General features: G+C 43.4%; 1 protein-coding gene across 1 annotated transcript in view; it reads left to right on the top strand.

Moving 5' to 3' along the window:
- The window catches only part of LOC143127010 (protein Dok-7-like), a 42,918-nt gene extending 30,699 nt beyond the window's left edge, over positions 1-12,219 (top strand). The window contains exons 8-12 of the mRNA XM_076288312.1: positions 63-723; positions 2,283-2,359; positions 3,425-3,497; positions 8,534-8,692; positions 11,466-12,219. Coding sequence (XP_076144427.1) covers positions 63-723; positions 2,283-2,359; positions 3,425-3,497; positions 8,534-8,692; positions 11,466-11,605 — 1,110 coding nt within the window. The 3' untranslated portion in view covers positions 11,606-12,219. The remainder of the gene's footprint in view (positions 1-62; positions 724-2,282; positions 2,360-3,424; positions 3,498-8,533; positions 8,693-11,465) is intronic.
- Positions 12,220-12,628: the final 409 nt, after the last annotated feature.

The following is a 12,628-nucleotide window of genomic DNA, read 5'->3' as shown; positions in this document are numbered from 1 at the left end:
CAAACGTAAATGGTCCTTGTGAAGAGAATAGTGATTTTTTTTTTTTTTTTTTATCTCTGAAGAGTTTTCACAGAACTTTAGATTTCTACCCAGCAGGTCAGAAAGCCAATGAGCAATCGGTAACTGATGACCATGGGGCCAATCAGAGAACAGCGTTTGAAGCCACATCAGGATGGACCAATCCCATCCAAGAGAAGCTACCATTGGCAGTACACACAGCAATTAATGGGATTCGACAGAAGCATGGATACCTCAATCATTTATCCGACCTATTGAATCACTATAACATGGGTGGATCATCTTGTGTTAGAACAAGCAGACATAGTGGGTATGAACCAATGGCCTCTGCTCTTGTGTCAATATCAAAGACTTTAAACACCACATGCACCAGTAGTGGTAAGCGTAAACCATCTCCAAGCTGGAAAGACACTATCGTATATGAGAACTGCTTCCAATGTAAGAGTGGGGAGAGTGGCTGCATGGTCACCGGTGTTAACAGGAGGGACAGGGGAAGAGGTGGAGACGCCCTTCTGGCTGGGAGGGAGAACTGCAGCGGTGGAAGCGTGTGCCGGAAACCCCCAACACTTGACGAAGAGCACAGGGGCGAGAGAGGCCAAGCTCCTGGGAACCAACCCAAGGAAGCGCCCCCTGATCTGGGCATAACCCCAGTGATGGGTCCCCATTCGGACGAGGTCAGTCATGGCTCGGTGGATGCTGAGGAAGGTAAGGAAGAGACATTCTGGTCCCTCTATGTGTGACTTCCTCACTAACACTGCGGTCTAGAGAAGCGACTCCACTGTCCTCTGCTTCCATCACCCTGTTCAGTCCTGTCGATGTGCTTTCCTTGTCTGCTATCTGGCCTGTGTGTGAAATGCTTCATGTTCTTCATCTTATCTGTCATTTTTCTGACTTGCACCGTTGATAACACTATCTAGTCACTCTAAGTGCCACTGTGTTTTTTTCTTGACTTGTTTCTTCTTGATTTCTTTTATCTCTTATCATCTTATCATCTCTTCTATCCGAGGAGACATTTCTTCTTTCTCCCCTCTAACTTCCTCTCTGTTGGTCTCTCTCTCTCTCTCTCTTTCTCTCTCTCTCACCTATCAGTTACTGTCTATCTGTTACTCTTCCTCTTTCTCTACTTCAAACACACACTCATTTAATATCTTCATCCCTGTGCTTTCTTTCTTCTTTATCTCTATCTCTCTGTGTCACTCTTTCGGTTTCTCTCTCTCTGTTTATACGTGTCTTTCCACACTCAATCGATCTCAGCTCTCTCTTTCTTTCTCTCTCTCACTCACTCACTCATACACACACAAACACACACACATACAGACTCTCTCTCTCTCTCTCTCACTCACTAACTCATTCTATCTCTCTCTCTCACACACACACACGCACACACAGACACACACATCCGATGAAACAGAATCTTCAGAGAGATTGAGTGATGTCATTCACCCCCTCATCACTCAGTCGGGTCCATGCTGGTCATCTCCTACCACAGGGAGCTATTATGTTGTTTGTGAAGGGCTTCAGGACTGGGAAGCCTGTCCTCAACTGGGACACAAACACTCATAATCGAGATGGGTTTTTGTGGGTAGGCTCAGTGTCCCCTGTGCAAATCCGCCACTCGGAAAGGCTCCTTCCCCTTGTCCTGATGCAATAAAATGCCCTCCTTTATGAGCGCCACTTACCCTCCCCGCCAAAGAGACCAGTGACAGCGTTTCCCACACAACATCAGATTTCACTCAGTTTTTCCCGTTATCAGGAGCCTAGTGATAAATCACAGTCCACTCTCACTGCACTCTGCAGGGAAAGCCTCACGAACCTTCATCCACCCGCAGCAGAGAGAGAAGAGAGCTACAGGTGGCCATGGAAGCTGTGGATATAGAAGTAACCATCAAACCACCAGATGAGACCTTGTGGTCCTCGGTCAATTTAGAGAAAAAAACTCTATAAAACCTTAAAAAAAACTCCACTCCACCATTTTCTTATATATACACAGAAGGTCATTTTAAATGTTGACTGTATAGAAAGTCATGTTATATTTATAGCACCCCCCCCCACACACACACACACACACACACACAAACACATATCCTCTTCCCCTTTTCATTATCTTTTCTTTTCTTCCTCTATTCCATATTTTTCTTTCCGACTTCCAACTTCTTCATCTCCTCCATTGTATTGGTTTCCTTTGTGTTTCTCACGCCTTTTTTCCCTCCTCTTCCTCCTTCTCTTCTTCTTCTTCTTCCCCTCCTCTTCTCGTCTACCTGCAGATAAAAAGAAGCAGAGGTGCAAAGCTGACCCATCGTACGAGGTCATGGAGCCCAGAACAACAGAGAGGAGTTCAGAGGTAGGAACCCTTTAATCTGGCCCCGCGTTGCAGTGGGGAACGCGTGAAAACACGGGTTTGCACTCTGTGCCATATTGATCAAACAGCTAACTGATCATATGCAAGGCTTTGGGCTTTCAGCTCTGTGAAAAGCCTCTCTGGTGGAAATACTTTGTGGTGTCTTCTCGCAGCGCTTTATGTAAGATGGTTTAGAGAAGGGGGGGGGGGGGTGGTGAGAGGGAGAAGAAGAGAGGGAGTGAGAGAGAGAAACATAATTAAGTCTTCCCAGTCCAACTTAAAAGCTGCTGTCTGCACAAGATGTAAGGTCTGGGTTTTGTGTAATCTTTTTTTTTCCGTCAACATTTTTTCATCAGATTCCATACACTAAATAACCATGGATCATGCTCAAACAGAAACGTGTAAAGAATCCAGCAGCACTTGGTGATTAAGAAGCGGTCAGAATGTAAAAAAAAGCTAATGTTTTGGCACATTAGCTTTCGCCAGGATGGCGTTAGTGCTGTGTCTCTCTTCATCTCCCTCATCATTCTCCTCATCACTCGCTTTTCCACACGTCTCGGTCAGTTTGGACATGCTGCCTAAGTGTAAACAGAGATGTAAACAGAGACGTGGGAAGTTCCTAACGGACACATCATCCCTTCCAACCCCAACAAGGGTGGACGCTTGTGGCCATGAATTTAAGATTAGTGGTGCTTTTTTTAAACTTGTAGGCTTCAAAACAGATTTGTGTGTGTGTAGCCTATGTGTGTGTTATGGGGGTGGCTCTAATACATTTAGATTCCAGCTGTGTTTGGAACTGATAGCTAGCTCATATGATTCAAACTCATCTGATAAGGGGTCATTTTAAGGTCAAGGTTATAGTATTTGACAATCAACTTACATAACATTAAAAAAAATAGAAGTAGTAAACTACCGGCACAAACATTTTTGTAGAGCACTACAGTTTGATACATTTTCATTACAACTTATCTGCATTTTTTTTGAAAGTTTTTATCCGAAACGCTCGGAACAGATTGAAACGGTCTTATAATAGACCTTCTTCATTATTGCTTTTTTTTTAATTTTCAGGTTGAAGAGAAGAGCAAGTATGAGCTCATGGGCAGTTATGGTCAGCAGAGGCTTCCTCACATGGACATAGAAGGTGAGCAGCTACCGCCGCGTGTTTACACGGTCATGTTCCCGCTGCAGTGGAAAAGTAGCGGGAATGGAAAAAAGAATGCAAGAACAAATCAAGGCCCCTTGGTTGCCGTGGTAGTTATTGTTGCTTGGAGAGACGTTGTTTTGTCTCGGTGAGAGAAGGTAGAGTAAACATGAGACACGCCGGGTGACCTTTCATCAAAGTGGCTCACTGCCTCCCTTCAGCTCGCTCTGAAGATGTGCGATGAGGCGGCTTACGCCACACACTCACTGGCTCGCCAGCTCTTTCTCTCTTTTTTTGTCCTTTTTTTAGGACTTGACTCTCTTTATCTCTATATCTCTCTTTATCTCTCTTTCTCATTGTTTGTGTTTGTTTGTGTTTGTCCATTTCCTGCTTTATTTCCTCTCTGATCTTGATCAACCTCTGATTCTTTTTTTTTTTGGAGAGGGGGGGGGTGGCAAATGAGGCTTCTCTTATGCGTATTCTGCCTCCCACTCTCTCTCCCTCTCAATTCATCCCTCTCTTTCTTTGTCTGTTCCTCTCCCCTTTCACTCTTAACTCTCTTCATCCTTTTCTTCTCTGTGGAATAATAGCATTTGATATCTCTCTTATCCGCTACCCCTCTCTTCTATTCTTCTATATCTTCTCATCCTTTTTCTCTCTGCCTCTCCCCCTTTCTCTTTGCCAATCCCTCTCTCTCTCTCTCCCTCTCTCTCTATCTCTCTCTCTCTCTCTCTCTCTCTGTTTTTTGTCTTTGTGTGTGAGATGCATGAGTTAGCATGAGAGTGCATGAGTTAGCATGAGAGTGCATGTGTGTTTGTCCATGTGTGTGTCAGTGTGTGTATATATGTGTGAATGTACATGTGTGTGTGTGTGTGTGTGTGTGTGTGTGTGCCTGTGTGTGTGCATGTCACTGTCCTCTGCCCTTGTTTGTGCAGCAGCAGACAGTGGACAGATGCGGTGGGCAGGGGAAGGTGAGGCCAGGGTGACCCCTCTCTGCAGGGAGCCACAGGGACTCTAGAATAAACAAGACTCAGATAGCCGCAATTGTGGGCTGTGTCAGCGGTCATCTCCTAGACACCTCTCTCCCCTCACCGATTACTATCATCCTACATATTGTCTGTAGATTTTACCTATAATTTTTACATTCACATGACACTGAATATGCATGCAAACCGCACAGTGCATACCTAGAAACACACACAGTACACACACACACACACAAAGATATATTGATATATTTACCTTCAAGTTAACAAGTGTATTGTTACTTAGCCTTCATTCCAAATGTAGACTTTGGTGTGTGTCAATATCTTTGCATTTCAAATACAGTATAAGGTGTCTTGACCTCATTCACCTTGAAAGGTTTCAGCTTTCAGTCATAAACAGCATAACCTTCAATTGAGGTTACACTGATGTATGTTTCAACTGCAACCTTAGCTATAGTATAATACATTTTTAAAAATGTTTTGGTATTTCTTCCTTGCCTTTCAAATACAAATTTGACCTCCAGCATCTTTAAGGTAGACATTCCTTTGTGGTGTTCCTCTGTGTCTGCTTTGACATTTGTTGTGCATCCTTTGGATTTGTAGATTCCATGAGTGAAGAGCAACGTTTTGTGTGCCTGTGTTTATCTGTCTATTATTGTGTTTTTGAGTGTGTGTGCTGTGAGTGAGTTTGCTGTGCTTGTGTATGAGTGTTTGTGCCTTTCTGTGATGATGTGGGCATGTCAGTACTTTCATTGTAGCTGTGAGATACTGTAACATGACAGTGTGTGTGCGTGTGTGTGTGTGTGTATGTGTGTCCAGTTTTAGTGGTGCGCCTCAATATGTCTGTGGTGATGTGTGTTTTTATGTCTGAAGCCCCTGACCCATAAAATCTGGACAGAGACTTTGCACCTTGTATCTATATATCTATTATATAATTCACTCAAGGGGGTGGAAGAGGGTCTAAATTAGCTACACGGCAACACAGGGCATGAGCTTGTGTGTGTGTGTGTGTGTGTGTGTGTATTTATATATATATACGTATATATATATATATATACGTATATATATATATATATATATAGAGAGAGAGAGATGGATACGTAAGTTATACGTAAGTCATACTTTGATACTTTGACAGGCTTACAAGCCTAATCCCAAGGTTCAGAAATCTAGAAGAACAAGAAATAATGGCAGTCTTACTCGGACAGCCGGGACAGACAGCAAATATTGCTGCCAAATAAGTCACCGAATGCCATAAGGCAATGGAGTGGTTAAATAATTAAATAATTATTACTTTTATATGGCACCTATCCATATAATTACAGACAAACACCATACATGCACGCAGCCACACACACACACACACACACACACACACACACACACACACACACACCAGTTTGTTTGTTAATCTTGGATGCATATCTATTTGCCATACTGTATGCTTGTACTGTATTCCAAGCATTCTCTATGTAAATGTATGTCTAAATGTTCTGCTTTGGCAATGCAAAAATATTTGTCATGCTAATAAAGCTCACTTGAATTGAATTGAATTGAATTGAATTGAGAGAGAGAGAGAGGGTGGGTGTTGTATAAGTTGACACTGTCGGCAGTATGATCTGAGTTGAGAGAACACTTATCACTTTTTCAAAGGGAGGATTCTTGTCGCCCACACAACCCCACCCCACCCTACCCCACCCCCTTTGCCCGCGTCATCTCTCCGTGCCCACACACCTGACTGTGTCGCTGGTGACGGCTGTCACCCCTCGACACCGTTCCCGTCACTCACTGAGCCAAGCGGAGCGCTCAGTACCCACCAACTCCACACCCAGCAAGGACGGCCTCAGGCTCATCTGCGCTCCCCCCTCCTCCTCCTCCTCCTCCTCCTCCATCTTCTCTGCATATGGATACGGTTTTGCCTCCAACCGCAGACTAGCTCCAAAAGTCTGATCTAGTCCTTTAGAGGAAATGCAATGGGATCTCTCTCTCTCTCTCACACTCTCTCTCTCAATTCAATTCAATATCAATTTCAATGAACTTTATTGGCATAACTGTAAGTGTTACAATGTTGCCAAAGCAGTAGTTACATCATAAGAATAAGCAATTAATAGTAATAATAATAACGATTGACATGGACTATGGAGAATAATAAAAATTATAGAACATTAGAGCACACACACACTCACATATACACATACATCTCTCTCTCTCTCTCTCTCTCTCATTCACTGTCTATTGAGCATGTGTTTTGTCTTCCTCTCATTGCATTATTCTCAGTCTCTTTAGTTTCGTTCGATTCCTCTCTTGCTCTCGACCACCATGCCTCTCCTCTATCTCACTCTGCTTCCCCTCTTCACTCTCACCTTACCCCCATCTCTCCATCTCCACCTCTTTTGTCTCATACAGTACTCTGTGTCAACACTCTCTCTCTCTCTCTCTCTCCCTCTCTCTCTTTCTCATTTTGGGCCAAAATCTCGAGTGGAGAGTGAGAGAGAGTCCGGCAGTGAGAGAGAAAGAAAAAGAAGTGGAGACAAAGAGATGGGGACAAAATGAGTGTCAGCACCCCTCTTTCTTTCTCTCTCTCTCTCTCTCTTCCTGTTTCTCTCTCACTTTCTCCCCATCCTTTCATCCTAGCTTATTTGTCTCACTCTCTGCTCTTTCTCTGTCTCTCTCCTCCCTCTCTTGCTCTCACTTTCTCACTCTCTTCCCTTCATTTTGGAGGTGTTGGCCCATTCCCAACACCACTTCTCACCCTCCCTCCCTCCCTCCCTCCCTCTCCTCCTCTCCTCCTCTCCTCATTTTCCCATCTCTTAATATCTCCTCAGTAAAGCATTAGCCCTTATTTGGGCTCCCAGCAGCCAAACTGTGTGTGACCAGTTCCAGGGTGTTATGACTAATCAGAAGAGCAGTGTAGCATGCAGAATCAGTGCTCATTATGGCTACACTAAAACGTGCTCATCCAGACTTCACTTCCTGCTAGCTCAGGAAGCTAGTGTTATCCAAGGTGAAGGGAGCCAACGACACCTGCACACCTTTCTACATGGATTGTTCATTATTATCCCTGACATATGGAAGTTGGATATAGCAATTATCAGAAATATATATCAGAAAAATATCAGAAATGTCAGTAATATCAGTTAAATGTATTCTATTCTATTCTATCGTATATGTAAATTTAGGCGCTAATTAAATGTAAGTACCTGTAAGATTAATAAATCAACTCTAATAACTCTAAAACTCTTGAAAAAAGATGTTTAAATGACTTTGTACTAATTATGCAATGTTATGGGATTTTCATGTCAGCTATACTTTTAAGAAGCATTGTTTATACACTGCCATAAGCACAGACTATACATACTCAGCTACATTTACCCCTGTCTGTTGATAAATTGTATGGGGCATGAGACTTACAGGCTTGAGCACAGTTTTGAAAACTGGGCCCATTTAGTCAAAACACTACACACAGTTAACACAACCCCACACCGAAGTAGCCTATAACACCTTCAGTCCTATACAGTTATTTTTTAAAAACCCTATTTTGCTGCACATTCATCAGTCATATGATCAGATTCTGTTTGAATCAGTTACACACTACAGTTACACTGTGCTAAATACAACACACATTCGACATTTCTGCTTTTCTAATGATAAAGTTACATTTCTTTTTTTGCTTCAGAGATAATAGTATATATTGTTAGAGTATGATTAGAGATTTAGTGTACAAGAACAAAAATAGAATTAAGTGCAAGAACATGTTGACCAAATGTTACTGGGAGCTGGATGGTTTGCACAAATTTCACTCGCGATCCACTGTTCTGTGTATGTTATTTAATCATCATGTATCTCATGATATCGACAGAGACGGTTGATAAGGATCTTTGATATCGATTATGCAGAATATTGCAGTTTCTCGGTGTACTCCTAAAGGCCTATTTGTTCTTGTGTTGGTAGCTGTGGATACAACGTCTGTATTTAGGTCGGGTATGTCACCAAAAAAAAACCATCTCCTGCAGCGTTTATCATCCCAGTTATCTCTCCCTGCATCACCAGGGGGAGTGTTCGTGTTCCCAGCAGACATTTCCATGGTGGCCGAGAGACCTCGAGTAGGAGACGGAGTGACCTATGTTAATATTCCTGTGAGCCCAACGTCCAAAAAACAGCTCAATTACATGGAGTTGGAGCTGCAGGAGACCAGTGCCTCAGTCAGAGGTGAGAATTGTTTAATTCTGCCAACAGTTCTTTTATAAATCATAAATGATTGCAAGTTTGCTATAACAGGCTTCAATCGAAATGTATTTGTTTAATGATTGTCTGAATGCTCGTAGCCGATGTGTCAATAAGATCCTTGTTTAAACAATTTATCAATTTTATCAGTATTTACTTTAACCTAATTGTAATTGTACTGGCATCATAGAATGTCCTAATTAAGCTATCCAGCAAGCTAAACAACTCCACACAATAAGTCCCGGACACCGAGGGTGAAGATGACTCTTTATATGGAAAATTGTGAAACTGAAATACAATACATACACCAGTAAATATATGGCAATATGGATAAAAGCTTTGGCTCAGGTGCAATCAATATAAAAGCTATCGGAAACTAGCAGGACAACAAACAGGTTAGCTGTAAAGCTAGCTGGGAATCATAATGGTATTCTTAATCTAATTTGTCACAAACATCATAACTTAATCTCATTTACTTACAGAGAATGCCTTCAAACAGCTACACAGAAGGAGGAGCACAACAACAAACTTCCATGCTGCTTTTAACCATGCTGTCTAAATTTCTTCTTCTTCTTTCTCAGACTTCCTGCAGCTACAGTGCAGTGTAAACAATCGACAAAATAAAAGTCCCTACATACTTTAACATATGAACTGCTGGCAAAGGCCAGAACAGTAATGATAAAATAACATTATCTGAAACACAGAGTAGATATTTGGATACTGATCAATGTGCACTCTTTTGACAACTACAGAACTTTGAAGGTTAGAAGGTTTTTTTCTCTGAAGTTTTTGTACTCACACAAAACACACATACATTTTTCAGTCCCTTGTTTCTCCTGCAGTAAGCAAACAAAAAGAAAAAAAGAGAGAACCTTTCACCCTTCGCCTGTATCTGATCCTAGAAGCGTGGGGAGACATTATCGGTGGCTGTAATTGAGTTTTTGCTCATTAGTGCGCCGCAGCCAAATACTCACTGGCTGCCACACCAATGGCACACGTCGGGCGTGCCGCTATCACGTCTGTCGAGGGCGCGAGTGCGAGATAGCGAGGTGTTAATCACGCCTGAAGACGGAACAAACGAGCGAAAAAAACAAGCCATTAGCAGTGCCACTGCGGCACGCTTCCACACCGGATGCAAGGCCGAGGTTAATTCCCTGTGTCTGCCGCGCACGTCTGTGCTTCTTCTCCCTCTTGGGCGAAGTTGGCACGAGCGCTTCGTACGTGCTGTTCTTCGCCATGGCCTGAGGCATGCAATTTTCCCACAATGCCATGGTAAGGACGCCTTTCTAATGGGGGGGGGGGGTCAAGTTTAGCCATTGCCGTCATTGTCACGTCGCAATCGCCCATTTAGGCATCTCAAGTGCAACACCAATGAATTGCAAATGATCTTTCTTCTCCTCTAACGGGATATGAGAGGAGTTGTTTGTCTTTATCATTCTTTGTGATGGTAATTAAGAATAAGATGATAGAGGCTAGTGCAGGGGTCTCCAACCTTTTTGGGAATGAGGGCTACCTGAAGACCCGAAATCATATGGAGGGCTACTCATTTGAAACAAACATACAGTCATCCCTTTTTTGCGAGGGTAGTCCTCCTAAATAATAGGCCTATGAGATTTGTACTTTTAAATGATCAATATTGTGTAGGCCTATGCAACACTACCAACATTTTTGTTCAGTTTGTTCATTCAAAGTTTGCATGGGGAATCTAATCTATTTTATTATAACAAAAAAAAAAACAATCGTTTTGTGCAATTAATAATTTGGGTTAAAATTTGTACCCAATTTATACCCACCCACCATTATGAATTCAGGGGTTGTTTAAGTTCTGATTTCAGTGGACAATTCAGTTTTAACATTTCAATAGTAATCGCCCACACCACCCTAACATATGAAAACTCCTTTTAAAGTTATTGCACACCTGAAATCTCTCCATGATCTGACAAAAAAGGTAATGCACAGTCCTGCTCAGTCATGCATGCAACATTTTCAGCGCTATTATACGGCAGTAGCCTATGGAGGAGAAAAGGCCTGTGAGCTAAAGCAATTGTTTTTCAGTTCTTGAACAATCATGCAAAAACCGTATTTGACGAACATGGAATGGCCACAGAACTTTTGCAAAGATATGCTTCCATTGGCTACACCAGACGAGCTAGTTTTGCCCCCTTTACTGTCTATGCGTGCGAGCAGCGTGTATGCGCTCCGCTTCTGTTGTTGTTTAAAGACTGAATGGGAAACGGATTTGGAGCCAAAGGCTAAAATTTAACGCAGCTACAATTTGTAAGATATCACCAATATCAATTTAATGTTACAGATGTATGGCTACATACATTCTTAAAATGGTTCTGGTCTAGACTTAAATATCGATTGAAAACTTCACAATAGAGCATGTTTTTAGAGCGTGATCTGCAGGCGACCTGTTGGCTATTTTTAGAAGGTGCGCTGGGGGCGCCTCATAGCCGTCCCGCGGGCTACCTGGTGCCCGCGGGCACCGTGTTGGAGACCACTGGGCTAGTGTATGTGCCTTTGCAAGAATTATTGGTGTTTGTCTTTCATCATTGATTTTTTAATTACAGAACAAAGCATCAGACGCCTTTGTGTTTCATTGTGTTATGTTTATTTTGCACGGATTATTTGTCATCGCTTGACCCTCTTCAATGCCAGTGTTCCTCCCCATTTTTTGTTTCTATGTAGAGTGGAATAATGGAGTGTGTTGTTTGCTGTCTGTTGTTTTGTTTGTTTGTTGTTGTCACATCACCAGGGAGAAGCTCCACAAAGTACGCCCAGATCGACATCACAGCCACGGAGACGGCGCACAAGGTGGGCACCCAGCACGCACTGGGCCGGGAGGAGGGACTGCTGAAGCTGGAGCAGAAGCGGAGAGGCGGGCTGCCACAATGAGGAAGATGAGGAGGTTGACCTTTGACCCCTGGCATCGTTGACATGACGACAGGCTGGCAAGTGGACTGCAGATGTGGACACCGCTATATTTGGATGCCGTGAGCGCAGAGCTTGGGAGAGCTGACCTGTTTGAAGAGATTCAGGTTTGTGAGGGGTATGGTCGACATTATAACGCTGATAGACTTGGGACAATGACAACGAAGACAGAGGAAGATGAATGCCTCAAGGCTACTTTTGTCCACTTGGAATCTGTTTCTAAACTGGGTGGACTGTGGACAATGAGGACTAAACATATGTACAAAGTCAGCCATCCATAGACGCCTGCACCCTTGGGTGTTCTTAGGTTTTTCTCCTTCAAACGTCCCCAGCACTCAACAACACCCCACCTATTTCACGTCCAAACTAGAGAATATATTTAGACCGCCCAGGATGTGTGTGTCTTTAAGGAAAACAAATAGCCGGCAAATTAATTTAATTTGTCGCCACTTTGCGCACCCAACCAAAACAAAACCAAGGCACAGACAGACAGACACACACACACACACACACACACACACACCAATCAGTGGTGTCTAAAGGGAGAGTGACAGCTTGTTTGTTGTCATTATGTTAGCAGCTAGACAAGGCTGGGGCATGGGGGGCAGAGAGGGCATGGGGGGCAGGGAGGAGTGGAATGGAGTGGAATGGGGTGGGGTGGGGGGGGTATGGTGTCGTCTGCCGTGGGTGTGAATATGGCCAACTGCCTGCTGAGTCATGCGGGCCTGGATGCCCTGCAGCGGTAACTCCTCAGTAACTCGCCGCTGAGAGCCTTAATCGAATGCTGTACGCTTGTGATTTCATTTTGGGGCAGGAAAAAATGGCGTGTTCAATTATACGGGGCATCACCTCCGATAAACTTTCCCTATGTGTGTGTGTGTGTGTGTGTGTGTGTGTGTGTGTGTGTGTGTGTGTGTGTGTGTGTGGTGGTGGTGGTGGTGAGGTAATTATCTGTCCCTCCAGCCTGTCTCACACCATTTAATGTTC

This window comes from Alosa pseudoharengus, unplaced genomic scaffold (genome assembly GCF_046254945.1).
Source record: "Alosa pseudoharengus isolate Yale_2024_CS ecotype anadromous, Long Island Sound unplaced genomic scaffold, YU_APseudo_1.1 YU_APseudo_1.1_scf_17, whole genome shotgun sequence".
NCBI classification, from domain to species: Eukaryota; Metazoa; Chordata; class Actinopteri; order Clupeiformes; family Clupeidae; genus Alosa; species Alosa pseudoharengus.
This window is presented reverse-complemented; position numbering and strand designations above follow the sequence as displayed.